Source organism: Neoarius graeffei, chromosome 28, assembly GCF_027579695.1.
Source record: "Neoarius graeffei isolate fNeoGra1 chromosome 28, fNeoGra1.pri, whole genome shotgun sequence".
Taxonomy (NCBI): domain Eukaryota; kingdom Metazoa; phylum Chordata; class Actinopteri; order Siluriformes; family Ariidae; genus Neoarius; species Neoarius graeffei.
In genome coordinates this window covers 34,523,714-34,539,202 of record NC_083596.1, presented here as the reverse complement: position 1 = coordinate 34,539,202, position 15,489 = coordinate 34,523,714, and the positions used below count along the sequence as shown (strand labels likewise).

Genomic DNA, 15,489 nt, shown 5'->3' with positions numbered 1-15,489 from the left:
GCATCCCATTCCAGATTTAATCCCCCTTGTTATAACTTCCTCTCTACGCAAGGCTCTATGCAGGCCACTCAAGGTTTTCCACTCCAGCCCTGGCAAGCCATGTCTTTATGGACCTCACTTTGTGCACGGGGCATTGTCATGGTGGAATATGTTTCAGCCTCTTAGTTCCAGTTAAGGGTAATTGTAATGCTACCGCATACACATACTTGTCAATGCTACCAATTCACGTGGTAGTCTCCCGCTTTTCAAAGATGAATACTGCCTCCCACTTTTAGTTCTAAAATCTACCGCATTACAAATTAATCAGCAATCACTGTTGGATTTGCTCTTCTGACCTTGCTTCAGCTGTTTTCGGCACAGGGGATACAAGTGTATAGCGTAAGTGTATAGTCATATTAAGTGAAGCTGAGAGCCAGTGGAATGGCACAATAATGATGTTGAATCTAAATTGCATTGTTCTATTGTGCCATTCCATTGGCTCTCATTATAGTTCTAGCCAATCAGCAATGAGGTCACATATTACAATAAATCATGCTAGCATTTGTAAAAACCAGACACACTCTGATGATCACAAATAATGAAAACTCCAAAGGAAAAAAGATTCACAATGACAAGTTGAAGGCAACTTGGTCATCGGATCACCCATGCATCAAAGCATCAAAGCAAGGTGAGAAGCATGCATTTTGTGAAATATGTCGGTCCGATTTCCCGATCAATTTTCTTCAAAAATGCCATTCGAAACACAGGAGAATGTACCATTTTGCACCATTTGTTTGTTTTTCAAAAATTTCCAGGGGATCATGCCCCTGGACCTCCCTAGACGGGCACGACTGCATCATGCTTTTCATTCTCTGGCAGTTGGCAAGTATGTAAACAAAGACATCCTATTCAATTGTGTGCTTCCAGCAAATGTTTGGGGAAGGTCCACATATGAGGCCCCCTGGCAAGCCACATTTCACAAACTTCACAAAAATGAACTCTCAGATGCATATGATATGATTTGAAGGTTCTGACTGTCCAGCTGGTGTCCAGCTAGTTTATATGACAGGTTGAGTCTTTACTAACTAATGTGTTAGCATATTGACAATATTTAAATCACGCGTCTACAATTTTTGGGGGTGAGCTAGAAGACTTGAAGTCTTCTAGACAGTACTTTGCATGAATAAGTAATTCAGGTTGGGTGAAGGAATGAAATCAAGGCTATTTTATTATTATAAAAATGGGTTTCTGATTCTACTCAAAGGTAAAGTGAACATGTCGGGCCAGATTTACTAAGCTGCAGGCGTGAAGCCACCAAAAAGAAAAAAAGTGCCAACGGGAGTGGCCAGTTCTGCATATGATTGACTGACAATGTGCAAATTAATGAGCACAGATGTAGTCAGTTAATTTTAATAATGACTAACAACATCTATTACTGTTAGCAAACAGGTACAGAATAACTTGCCTTGGCAATTGATGTGTTCTGATCATGTCTTTCACTGGCATTCCAAATAAATTAACACAAGTGGACAAATTTCTCTCCATTCTACTCCAACCTCTTTTTTATATATATATTTTTAAATTTTTTTATTCTTTATATTTTTTAATTGCCTTATTTCTGGGCACACAGTGGGACTTTCACAAGCACATAAATGATATTTTGAAGATAAAATATCTAGCTGAACAAAACAAAAATCTGTTCTGTGTAGATTTCAAAATAAAAATGTATTCTGTGCATGCTCAACTCTGCCTTTATGCTTGCTCTGTGCAGTGGTAGACACCTGCACAATTGCTCAGTGTCTGTGGATTATTTTTCCAATAACAGTACAACTGGAAGTGTTTTAGTTCTCTTCTACCAGTGGTTTGCCACCAATTACTTTTTTTTTTTTACAGAAATGTACTTCATGATTTTTAACTGTTTATAGTTACATGAGATTAAATTTCTGTTATCACTTGTGTTGTAGCAGCTATAGACAGTCATTCTATCGATTGCCATCTTATCACATTTTCTTACATATGGTAGTACTGTATCTCTTCATTCATTATCCAGTATGCTTATGAGCCGATAGAATGTTATAAAATGGATTCTTGCTAACATCGCCTTTCTTTCGTACAAACAATTCAGCTGTTATGTACATGGCAGGTGAAAGCAATGAGACTTCTAACTGCTCTCGGTGTGTTATTTAGGACCACCAGCTGTAAATGTTGCCATTTCCTGACTAAAGTGAATATAAACAAGAGTCTAAAAGCCAAAGACAATAACACAGACAACTGAGTTTTCTATTCTAATCATTACTTTTAATGCCACCATAAAGGCAGAGCATTAGAACTAATGAAAAGCTTCAATCTCATCAAATGGCTAAATAAAGTTCGATGCTATATTGTTACCCCATGGATTTGTAAAAGAAATGCTAATGAATGAATGATATTTCAGAAAATTAGTAATATCAGTACATGTTTGTGTGTGGCAATGTTTTTATGTCTTTGTGTGAACCTCAACTGTCCCCTGAAGAATAGGAATATCTGACAATTTTGATTTTGTGGGGACATTTAGGTGGTTGGTCCCAGCAAAGATAGTAAAACAAATTTGTGGGGGGAGGGGGGTAAGAGCACTCTGTGGGGGCTTTTTGAAGTCTTTAATGAGGGGAGAGGAGATGAAAGCCAATTACAAGACCATCCTCTTACACATACATACAGAGATGTTTCAGCACACATAGCTAGGACATCAGAATCAGAGAACCCTCCTACTTGTCTGCAAAGCAAGGATGTAGCCTCTTTCTGTCAGTTGTGGGATTTCGACATCCTTGGGTAAAGTCTTTATTACACACATCAACACAACACATCTTCCAGCTTACATCAGGTCCCTACTTACAGCCACTTTGTGCTCATAACATTTGCTGAATTGTAGAGTTGAAAATGACGGGCTCTAAAAGGAACTAATACCAAATATTTTTGCTTTATTTTGTTGAACAGCAAAGTTTCTGGGGAACCAACTGCTAAGTTATGGCCAACACCTTATCTTGTCATTTACGGCTGAATCAAGTGAGCTGCTGCCCAAGATTGTGACTGTGAATCTCGAAGGATCTAGACTGTCAGTCAGTGCCAACATGTTTTCAAAGCAGTATTTGGACAGTGAGCCTAGCCACACACCCCATAACATCTTCATGCTCAGGTATGTGCATAAGAGTTTATATCATGTATGTATACATTGGGCTTCATTTATCAAGCGAAAACCTGAAAACATTGTAATTACATAAGTGATACTGCAGGTTTATTCAGTGATTACACTGTTAAGAATAAATAACTTGTTTATTTAAATTTACACACAAATTTAATGAAAATAACTGATAGTGTACAAGCTGGTACATCTCAATCTACCATGTGCCATGTATACCCTATTGTACTGTGTGTGCCATCATCAGGCTTTTTCCCAAACACATTAGGTTTCTTCATGACACACGCCCTCCTGCTTTTCCAACACAGTATCTGGGAGGGCACATTGGTGATTGGAATTCATCAGCATATGCACACTCGAGTAAAACAGTGTCGATGAAACTTTTATAAATCTGGTGGAAATTTTTAGTTCGGTTGGGCCTGTGGGTCATTTACAAAAAACAAAAAAGAAACCTAAGTTTCATTATCAGGTTCCGACATTTAAATATAGCTTCTGTGCACTTGTTATGCTCTTCAAGAGAAAGAATGTGTTGGTCTGATGCTGGTCTTTTTTTAGATGATTTCTGATGGGTTGGGCAAAATTTGAAGTGCGTGACATCAAGTTTGCGCCTTTACCCCAGGCATAGAAACTGAAGTGCCTTCATTCCTGTTGACTCTGATACTTTGGATCTGACCATGACTGAAATTGTATCTAGCTAGCATTTTTGGTGCATTATGTGCATACTTCTTCATTCATTCATTCATTCATTCATTCATTCATTCATTCTCAACAACTACTTTATCCTGGTCAGAATTGCAGTGGATGGTTCCTCTTGTGCTGGGAGAGTGTATAACCTGAAGTAGGAGCTAAAAATGTTCCTCAAAACAGCGTTCTAAGAACTATGATCATTCCTGGAGTACAGACACCCAAAAAAGGGGAACTTCCTCCAACAGTTTTAAGAACTATCAAAATGTTCCTCCACTCCAAACATGCCTAAATAACAACAGAATCCTAAAGTCAGGAGTGAAAAGTTTTCTCCAGAGCCATGAGGTATCAGTGGAACCACTATGCCACCTACATTTTGTACATACAATTTTAATACAATTGCTTATGTATGGTCATTAATTCTAAGTCACGATTTTTGAAAAAGCCATAAAAGGAACAGCAGTTAGCAGAGTGGCTAGACAATGAGGAGATGAAAATTCTAGGCTTCTGGTTAATTAACCTGGTCAAGCTGCAGTGTCATCAGTAATAGTATTCGGGTAAATACAAGGACATAAATAAAGGATATTACACGGTTGCACGAAAATATGACTGAATGAATGAATGAATGAATGAATGCTTTATATCAAACATATCAAGGTAGTACAAAACAGAAGAGAAGAAAAACAAACAAAAAACAAAAACAAAAGAACAAATTAAAACACTTAATTCAATTAAAAACAATAGAAACAATATTACCTTAACATGTCTGAAAAGGAGTAGGAAGAAGCATTAGCTTATTTAATTTAATCCTACCCCTTTTCCAATTAATTAATAATAATATTTACTTCCTGTGTGTGTGTGTGTGTGTGTGTGTGTGTGTGTGTGTGTGTGTGTACACACACACACACACACACACACACACACACACACACACACACACACAGTGGTGCTTGAAAGTTTGTGAACCCTTTAGAATTTTCTATATTTCTGCATAAATATGACCTAAACCAACATCAGATTTTCACACAAGTCCTAAAAGTAAATAAAGAGAACCCAGTTAAACAAATGAGACAAAAATATTATAATTGGTCATTTATCTATTGAGGAAAATGATCCAATATTACATATCTGTGAGTGGCAAAAGTATGTGAACCTTTGCTTTCAGTATCTGGTGTGACCCCCTTGTGCAGCAATAACTGCAACTAGATGTTTTTGGTAACTGTTGATCAGTCCTGCACACCGGCTTGGAGGAATTTTAGCCCATTCCCCCATACAGAACAGCTTCAACTCTGGGATGTTGGTGGGTTTCCTCACATGAACTGCTCGCTTCACGTCCTTCCACAACATTTCGATTGGATTAAGGTCAGGACTTTGACTTGGCCATTCCAAAACATTAACTTTATTCTTCTTTAACCATTCTTTGGTAGAATGACTTGTGTGCTTAGGGTTGTTGTCTTGCTGCATGACCCACCTTCTCTTGAGATTCAGTTCATGGACAGATCTTTAGAATTTGCTGGTATAATTCAGAATTCATTGTTCCATCAATGATGGCAAGCTGTCCTGGCCCAGATGCAGCAAAACAGGCCCAAACCATGATACTACCACCACCATGTTTCACAGATGGGATAAGGTTCTTACGCTGGACTGTAGTGTTTTCCCTTCTCCAAACATAATGCTTCTCATTTAAACCAAAAAGTTCTATTTTGGTCACATCTGTCCACAAAACATTTTTCCAATAGCTTTCTGGCTTGTCCACGTGATCTTTAGCAAACTGCAGACGAGCAGCAATGTTCTTTTTGGAGGGCAGTGGCTTTCTCCTTGCAACCCTGCCATGCACACCACTGTTGTTCAGTGTTCTCCTGATGGTGGACTCATGAACATTAACATTAGCCAATATGAGAGAGGCCTTCAGTTGCTTAGAAGTTACCCTGGGGCCCTTTGTGACCTCGCCGACTATTACACGCCTTGCTCTTGGAGTGATCTTTGTTGGTCAACCACTCCTGGGGAGGGTAACAATGGTCTTGAATTTCCTCCATTTGTACACAATCTGTCTGACTGTGGATTGGTGGAGTCCAAACTCTTTAGAGATGGTTTTGTAATCTTTTCCAGCCTGATGAGCATCAACAGCACTTTTTCTGAGGTCCTCAGAAATCTCCTTTGTTCGTGCCATGATACACTTCCACAAACATGTGTTGTGAAGATCAGACTTTGATAGATCCCTGTTCTTTAAATAAAACAGGGTGCCCACTCACACCTGATTGTCATCTCATTCATTGAAAACACCTGACTCGAATTTCACCTTCAAATTAACTGCTAATCCTAGAGGTTCACATACTTTTGCCACTCACAGATATATAATATTGGATCATTTTCCTCAATAAATAAATGACTAAGTATAATTTTTTCTCTCATTTGTTTAACTGGGTTCTCTTTATCTACTTTTAGGACTTGTGTGAAAATCTGATGACGTTTTAGGTCATATTTATGCAGAAATATAGAAAATTCTAAAGGGCTCACAAACTTTCAAGCACCACTGTGTGTGTGTGTGTATATATATATATATATATATATATATATATATATATATATATATATATATATATATATATAAAACTTATTATTTATTTATTTTTATTGTTATTTTTATTTACTATTTTTAAATCACATACTCCTAAACACAAGTAATTAAACATGATTACCTGTACCAACAAAATAGAAAATAAACAAAGTTAATAAAAATATGTGCAAAAAAACCCTAGTGCTCGTCCCACCCTTCTTCCTCCCTGTACCTAGTGAATACCATGTGTGTGTACCGCTGTTTGAATACTCATGCTTGGACATTGCTTCAGCCCCCCTCCCCCGACAGTCTGTTCCACAATTTCACTCCACATACTGAGATACAATGTGTTTTTAAGGTTATGCGAGCAAAAAGATGTTTAAAGTTCATTTCCCCCCTCAAATTTCACTCCACATACTGAGATACAATGTGTTTTTAAGGTTGTGCGAGCAAAAAGATGTTTAAAGTTCATTTCCCCCCTCAAATTATATCCCCCCTCTTTCTGAAAAAAAAAACAGTTTTTGAATGTTAACTGGAAATAGGTTGTTTATTATTCTATACATGATTTGTGCTGTTTGAAAATGAACCAGATCTGTGAGTTTTAGTATTTTTGATTTTAAGAATAAAGGATTAGTATGTTCTCTGTAACCAATATTATGAATTGTCCTTATGGCTCTTTTCTGCAGTATAATCAATGGTTGTAATGTACATTTATACGTATTACCCCAAATCTCTACACAATAATTTAAGTATGGTAATATTAGTGAGCTATAAAGAAAGTGGAGTGATTTGTAGTCCAGAAAGTGTTTTGCCTTACTCAGTACTGAAATGCTCTGTGACAGTTTGGTTTGTACATGTTTTATGTGAGATTTCCATGTTATTTTATCATCCACAATTACACCAAGAAATTTATTTTCATATACCCTTACAATATCAACCCCATCTACCTGTATTAGTGCTTGAGTATTCCTTTTACAATTCCCAAATAACATGAATTTAGTTTTAAGGTTTAAAGACAATTTGTTCCTGTCAAACCACTTCTTTAATTTAGACAGTTCTGCGGTGATCATCCCCAGAAGATCCTGTAAATTCCCCCCAAACAAAAAATATTTGTGTCGTCTGCAAATAAAACTAATTTTAATAACTTAGAAACTTTGCAGGTATCATTTATGTAGAGAATGAACAGTTTTGGACCGAATACTAACCCCTGGGGGACACCACAAACAACATCCAAGCACGCTGGCGTGTGTTGTCACCACTTCCCCTATGCCTTTCTCTGTCTGACTAATACCTGGATTGTGCTATGGTTTGTAATCTACAAACTACAAGCCATAGTCTATCGAACTGCGGGAACTTTCTCAACTTGTCGCCCTATCTGGATTATAATGAGCTCCATGCTAGCCGCCAATTCCAGTCCTCGTAAGCCGACTTCCACTTACCATCTGGCATCTCCGGCATCTGCCTACCTGATCGTCGGCCTCTTGATGATGGGAAAAAAGCTGTTGGACTGTGGACTGTGGCTTCAGGTTTTTCTGCTGCTGGTTTGTCCTACTGTTGATAAACCCTCTGGCTTTCTCACCGAGCCCCTGGCAAACTCCCTCGTCGGCCGGCGGCATGACACTCAGGTACTCCACTGCACAGCTACTGAAGCTCAACACACACGCTCGCCCAGCGTGTATATCCACCATCGGGGAACTTGGACTTCTACGCCGACCTCAATACATCCATAGAAGTTCCCGGAGAAAATTCATCTACCACCATCACTTCAACCACTTTGCTCCACATCCGTGCTCTGCTTCAAAAATCCCGGCTCTCTGGTCAACAACCGGCGCATGTTGGAGATGTCATCAGAACACTGTCGCGCCTGATACATGTAACACAGGTAACACCATGGATTGTAAGGTCTGCAGGGCAGACTGTACTGTACTACGCCCTCTACAGAGACACGTCGTTCCTCCAATGGCCAAAATTGAACTCTAATACTCAGTCCATGTCAAAAAAGGCATCCTTCCTACAGGATCATATCCTTAAAAATGGATTAGATCTCCTGTGCCTTACTGAAACATGGCATGAGCCAGAAACATTTTCTGCCTTAAATGAATCCTGCCCCCCTGGCTACTTTTACCTTGAAAAGGCACGTAGCACCGGTTGTGGTGGCGGCCTTGCTGTAATATATTGTCAGGACTTTGAACTATCCCTCATTCCACTACCTGTACTGTCTACATTTGAATGCCTTGCATTTAAATGTAAGCCTCCTTTATCATTAACCTTTTTTCTTATCTACCACCCTCCTAAACCCAACCCAGCTTTCTTCCCAGAGTTTCAGGACATTCTCAGTACAATCTGCACAACCTCTGCCAATATTATGATACTCGGTGACTTTAACATTCATGTTGACACCCCCTTTTGTCACTCTGCTGCTGAGTTTCTCCACCTACTTGACTGTCTAAATCTACAGCAACATGTTGATGCCCCCACACATTCCAGGGGTCATACACTTGACCTGGTGATCACAAACTCTCTTCCCATCATGAACCTACAGGTACGTGATCTAGGGCTGTCAGACCACAAAGCCATCTTCATGGAGCTGCTTTCCTCCTACTCATCTCACTGTAAACCAAAGCGGCAAATCCATTTCAGATCCATTAAAAACATTGACCCTGACACCCTAGCTCTAGATCTCCAACATGTGTCCTCTGATTCTACCGCTTTCTCCTCAGTAACTGAAACAGTGGATTTTTACAATCAGTCTCTGACCAGCCTCCTTGATCACCACGTCCCCATCAGGACTCGTACAGTCACCTTCTCACGCTCAGCCCCCTGGTACACTAGTGAGCTGTGGAGAATGAAATCATCTGGATGCATCCTTGAACGGCGCTTCAAAGCTTCAGGACTTACAGTGCATAAGCAGGCTTTCAGGGAACATCAAAAAGCCTATGCCAAATCACTCAAAGATGCACGGTCCCAGTTTTATTCTAACATCATTAACAACAACCCAGGCAACTCCAAGCAGCTTTTCTCCACCATCGGCCACCTTCTCCAGCCACAAACAACTTCTCATTCAGATGCCACTGTGGAAAAGTGCAATAATTTCATTAACTTCTTTAGAAATAAAATAGTAACTATCCACTCCCTTCTCTCCAGTCCCTCTGGCCCCTCAGCCACTTCCCCCACTCTAACTGATCCATTTCCAGGGCCTTCTAGACCTCTCAGCCACTTTTCCAGTGTTGCACTGCAGGAGGTTGAGGCCGTCATCAGTAAAATGAAACCGTCTACTTGCATGTTGGACCCCCTCCCCACAGGCCTGGTAAAGTCCAATCTTGCTGCCATTAGCCCCCTCATCACTCAGGTAATAAACCTTTCACTTCAAGCTGGCTATGTTCCATCTGCACTCAAAGCTGCTGTTATCAGGCCACTTCTTAAAAAACACACATTAGACCCAGATAATCTTTCAAACTACAGACCCATCTCAAACCTGCCATTTCTCTCAAAAGTGCTGGAAAAAGTAGTGGCCTGCCAACTCCATAACCACCTCAAACTAAACAATCTGTATGAAACATTTCAGTCTGGTTTCCGTCAAGGCCACAGCACTGAAACAGCGCTGATTAGGGTGACCAACGACCTGCTTATGACAGCTGATGCCGGCTCCCCATCCCTCCTGATTCTCCTGGATCTGTCCGCCGCCTTCGACACTGTTGATCACAACATCCTGTTGCACCGTCTTCATACAACCATCGGCCTCTCCAACTCCGTCTTCAACTGTTTTTCCTCCTATCTGTCGGGAAGAACAGAGCATGTTGCCCTGGGGGAAGCCAAATCAGAGACCCACGCTGTCACCTGTGGGGTTCCCCGGGGCTCAGTACTTGGACCAACTCTCTTTACCATATATTTGCTCCCTCTTGGTCATGTCATCAGTAAACATGGACTGTCATTCCACTGCTATGCCGACGACACACAGCTCTATTTAAAAACGGATTCTAACCACCCCAACCACTCTGCACTCTCGCAATCTGCCACACTCACCACCTGCCTGGAGGAGATAAAGGCGTGGATGAAGCTCAACTTTCTGCAGCTAAACAGCTCCAAAACTGAAGCCATCCTAGTCGGCACTCCACACCAGGTTGGCACTTCCACCATCACCAACATCACCTTCTCTGATCAGGACATTCCACTATCCCCAGTCGTCACCAATCTTGGTGTAAAAATGGACCCCCACCTTACTTATGACACCCACATCCAACAACTCTGCAAAACCTCATTCTACCACCTCAAGAACATCGCCAAACTCCGTCTGTCTCTCACCCTGGCAGATGCAGAAAAGCTGGTCCACGCCTTTGTCTCCTCCAGGCTGGACTATTGCAACGCACTCCTCATCGGGATCCCTAGCAAGTGCATTCAAAAGCTCCAATACATTCAGAGCAGTGCTGCTAGGATCCTGATGAGGGTGCGAAAATTCAATCACATCATTCCCATTCTCAAAACACTCCACTGGCTCCCTGTCTCATTCCGCATTGAATATAAGGTCTCCCTCCTCACCCACCAGTGTCTCTATGGAACTGCCCCCACATACCTCAAGGATCTCCTCACTCCTCAGACATCCACATGTTCCCTCCGTTCCTCCTCCACCCATCTCCTTAAAGTACCAAGGACTAAGCTCTGCACAATGGGAGATCAGGCTTTTTGCTCTGCTGCCCCCTGCCTTTGGAATGCCCTCCCAGACCATCTGAGGGCACCACAAACTACTGATGTTTTTAAATGTGGCCTGAAAACCCACCTTTTTAAAAAAGCTTATGATTGTTGATTTTATATGTTGAATTTACTCTGTAGCACTTTGAGATTGTTTTCATGAAAAGTGTATTATAAATAAAATTTATTATTAAATTTATTATTATTATGAGGAAGTATAATCTCCCAACTTCACAAACTGTCTCCTATCCCTTAAATAACTTTTCACCCAGTGCAAAACTATCCCCCTGATCCCATACCGTTCCAGTTTATTGATTAATATATCATGATTGATTGTGTCAAAAGCTTTCTTGAGGTCGATGAATATTCCAATTGCATACTGTTTGTGATCTATAGCTGTTAGGGTTTTTTTCCATCTCTGGCCCTCACCATCTTGAGATCAGTCCCCTCGTGTCACCCAGACGTCTGGGGGTGAGTCGCAGAAAAAAGAAAGTAACCCCACAATCTCCAGTTCGCAATCTTTATTCGCAAGTCCCCCAATACAACGAGAGAATACAGGGATTTTATACGTGTGTATGTGAGTGAAACCTTGGGTCAATCATGACAATTTTAAACAAAGACTATGTTTAGTCTAATAAAGAAGTGTCTTCTCCACTGGACGAAGGTCAGGTTACACAGGAATAGTTTAAAATCACTGTTATAGTATATGTAATAGTCTAAAATAATAAAGGATCTTAAAAAGCTCTAAAATATTAAAATCATAAAGTCTTAACACCTTGTGCAGCAATAAGGCTAATATAAATCTATAAAACTATAAAACTAACATTAATCACTTAATGCAGCTTTAAATCTAACATTCAATCATTTCAATTTCAAATTCAACACTGAAGAGACTGGTTAAATCTAACAATCCTAAATCACATGTAGCTATAAAACTAACTTAAATCATGGCTTTAAATCTAACTTTTAATCCCAAATACACGTTGGATATGCAGCTGTGGGTGTGTGTGGGTGTAGGATGTCAGACTATGGTGTGATGGTATGATGACATCAGTCAGTAAACCTTGGACTGAGCAAAACACATCTTAATTCTATCAATATGTATGTGTGTGAGTGAAAATATATCCTGTATACATTTCATATTGTTCTAACAGATATCAACATTTACGCACAACCTTAGGTCAGAGATAGCACAGGGCAATATATTCTGATAGAATGTTCCAAAATATATCAATATTACGTCTCGAGCAATGTGTCTAGCTTAGACAGAAGGTCACATAGTAACTTGGTCAAGTTACACAGGAGACAGAAGAATTCAATGCCTTCTAGCTGAAATAGTAAAATAGAACAGAACAATATTAAGAATAAATCCTTACAATTTTGTCACAAAATAAATTACTGCCTTCTTGGTCAAGAATAAATACTTACAATTATTTATCCTTACAAAGGAATAAAACCTTACAATAGCGTTAGTGATTTCCTCAACTGATTCCATTAATGCCAGTGATGTTGAACTGCTTGATCTAAATCCGTATTGACTGTCAGAGAGTAATTTATGCTTATCCAGGAATTTGTCTATTCTGTTGAATATTTTTTCTAGAATTTTTGAGAATTGTGGTAATAAAGAAACAGGCCTATAGTTTGTGTAGATATGAACATTGTCTTCAAGTGTTGAACATATGCATGAGTGTATGAAGCAAACAAGTGAAAATATTTTCAACACAAGATAAACGTCATATCTTCATGTCATGGTGTAATGTTCTTTATATTATATGGACACATCCACAAAAAAAAATTAATAAAATTTTTAAAAAAATGCACATTAATACCCAGCCAATGGGCTTACTTAGTGACAGTGCATACTTAGTCCCGGTCTCAAGCCCAGATAGATTTGAAGGCCCAGTGTGGGATTAGCATGAGCTAAACTGGTTATTAACCTTCTGAAAATAAAGTCTATAATAATAATCAAAATTTTAATTTTGAACTGGTTTGTCATGTTGACAACATGCAAAATTAGACACATTCACAAACAAAAAGTATCCAAATTTATCAAAACAATTCATTGATTTCCTCATGAGTGACAGAGATTTATGTCACAGTTTTGGATCTCAATGTCCCAGACGTAGTTCATATGAAAAATACGAGTGATATATTTCCCAGGAAAACACTTGTGTCCATATAATATTTGCTGCTTCTATACATATAGCAGCATTGCTTAAGCCAGTATCTCACTGGGCTGCGACAGCTTGCAACAAATTGCGAACGTCATTCACGAAAGAGTTTCAAAAGTGTCTTGAAACATTCGCGAGGCTTCTCAATTTTCTCTCATGAGTCGCAAAGTGTCACTCCTTCATTGCTGAAATTTTGAACATGTTCAAAAAATTTGTGCGACACAATTTCTCTCAAAATAGCCGCAAATGCGTTGCTGGTATCACAAAGCCGTCACGAACCCTTCTCAAGTCAGTTTCCATGAGGCTTCCTCTACCTCCCTGCCTGCTGAGGGAAAGCCAGGCTGCGACAGCCTGCGACTAGTTGGAGACACAACAATTCCAGTAAAATATGCAAATATCAATTCCGTGTGATTCCAAGTGAAAATTGTCACTAATTCACATATTTTATTGCAGTTGTCGTGTCTCCAACTAGTCGCGGGCTGTCGCAGCCCAGTGAGATACTACCTTTAAGCCAGTATCTCACTGGGCTGTGACAGCTTGTGACAAATTGCGAACGTCATTCGTGAGAGAGTTTCAAAAGTGTCTTGAAACATTCACGGGGCTTCTCAATTTCCTCGCATGAGTCGCAAAGTGTCGCTCCTTTGTCGCTGAAATTTTGAACATGTTCAAAAAATTCGTGCGACAAAATTTCTCTCAAAATAGCCGCAAATGTGTCACAAAGCCGTCATGAACCCTTCTCAAGTCAGTTTCCGTGAGACAGGAAGTGCGAGTGTATCTCACTGAGCTACGACAGCCTGCGACTAGTTGGATACACAACAATTGCAATAAAATATGCTAATATCAATTCAGTGTGATTCCAAGTGAAAATTGTCGCTAATTAGTATATTTTATCACAATTATTGTGTCTCCAACTAGTCACAGGCTGTCGCAGCCCAGTGAGATACTACCCTTACAGTTAATAATTTTGAGATTAACCTTGGCTAATGCATATTAAATGGCATATCTTTAGTCTTTAGTCTAATATTTTGGCAGAAGCTTTAAAGTGATGAAGCATGTGATAAAATTCTTAAAAGGTCATTAATAATTAAGAACAGAGCCCTACAGATCCTCTAATCTTATATTAGGCAGCATTTTTTCCTAATATAAATCAGCACTGATTCATCTTCATGTGCTTTAATGAGACATAATTCAATTAACTGAAAATTGCTAAGAAATAGTATCAGCTCAGCTTGGCAAGGTGTCTTGGTCTTCGGCTGCTTTGAGAAATTTGTTTCATTGAAGCAGTTTTAGCATAGTCTGTAACTTGACAACTAATCTTATCAATGTTGATGAGAAAAATGGTTCAGTATTGATACTAGGAACTCAAGAAAATAACAATGGCAGAGACTCATAACTTATCTGCCACATAAACACACTCAAGGCATTAGAGAGAATTGGGAAAATAACTTAAATTAGGTCGTAGGACACAAGGAACATGTTAAAGCAAGCAATGACAAGAGTGTAAAGGTTAATGAGAACAGGAAATAAACACCAAATAAAGAAACTGGAAATCAAAAAAGGAGAAATTGTGTGCTTAGTGTGTGAAGCTAAAGCTGGGTAGACAAGACACCACAGACCGATGCACTACAAATGAGTGACAAGAAAAACCTGGTGGGTCTGTTGTGCTGTGGAGGGCATTGTGTTGACTTTGTCTTTATATTATGATAAAATATTTCTATCCTGATGGTCTTAGTCTCTGCCAGGATGACCCTGCCCCCAACAAAGGGCATTTGATAAATTCACACTCTATGTGCTTATGAAGTGCACACATTGAAAGCTTGATAAACTTATGTATGCTGCTGAGATCCACATCCTAATTAGCAGTAGAATAGTTATGGTACATTTAGCTACATTTATTGAAGTGCTGTTCCAGTACACCTGTCTGGATGACCTGATTTGTAACAAAAGCATCACTGTGTATCCTACACGTGTACAGGCATACACACACACACGCGCCTATATAAAGAACAGATTTTAATAACCTGTTTTTTAATCCTTAGGTTAACTGAAACAGAGGTGAATCCGCCACTCACTCCATTTGAGTTTCAACATTTGCTCAACAACCTGACTGCACTACACATTGGCAATGTGGGAGGACACAACTGTGAGTTTTACTTTCTATTTCGGTATCTGTTTGTGAGTATTTCCAAGCATAATAAAATAAAGGCAATTCCTACATAAGGTAATTTGATGAGTAA

At 39.5% G+C, this 15,489-nt stretch overlaps 1 protein-coding gene across 1 annotated transcript in view; it reads left to right on the top strand.

Annotated features, from left to right (window-relative positions):
• The window catches only part of lamc3 (laminin, gamma 3), a 574,068-nt gene that overhangs the window by 377,055 nt on the left and 181,524 nt on the right, over positions 1-15,489 (top strand). The window contains exons 10-11 of the mRNA XM_060912770.1: positions 2,953-3,151; positions 15,292-15,395. Coding sequence (XP_060768753.1) covers positions 2,953-3,151; positions 15,292-15,395 — 303 coding nt within the window. The remainder of the gene's footprint in view (positions 1-2,952; positions 3,152-15,291; positions 15,396-15,489) is intronic.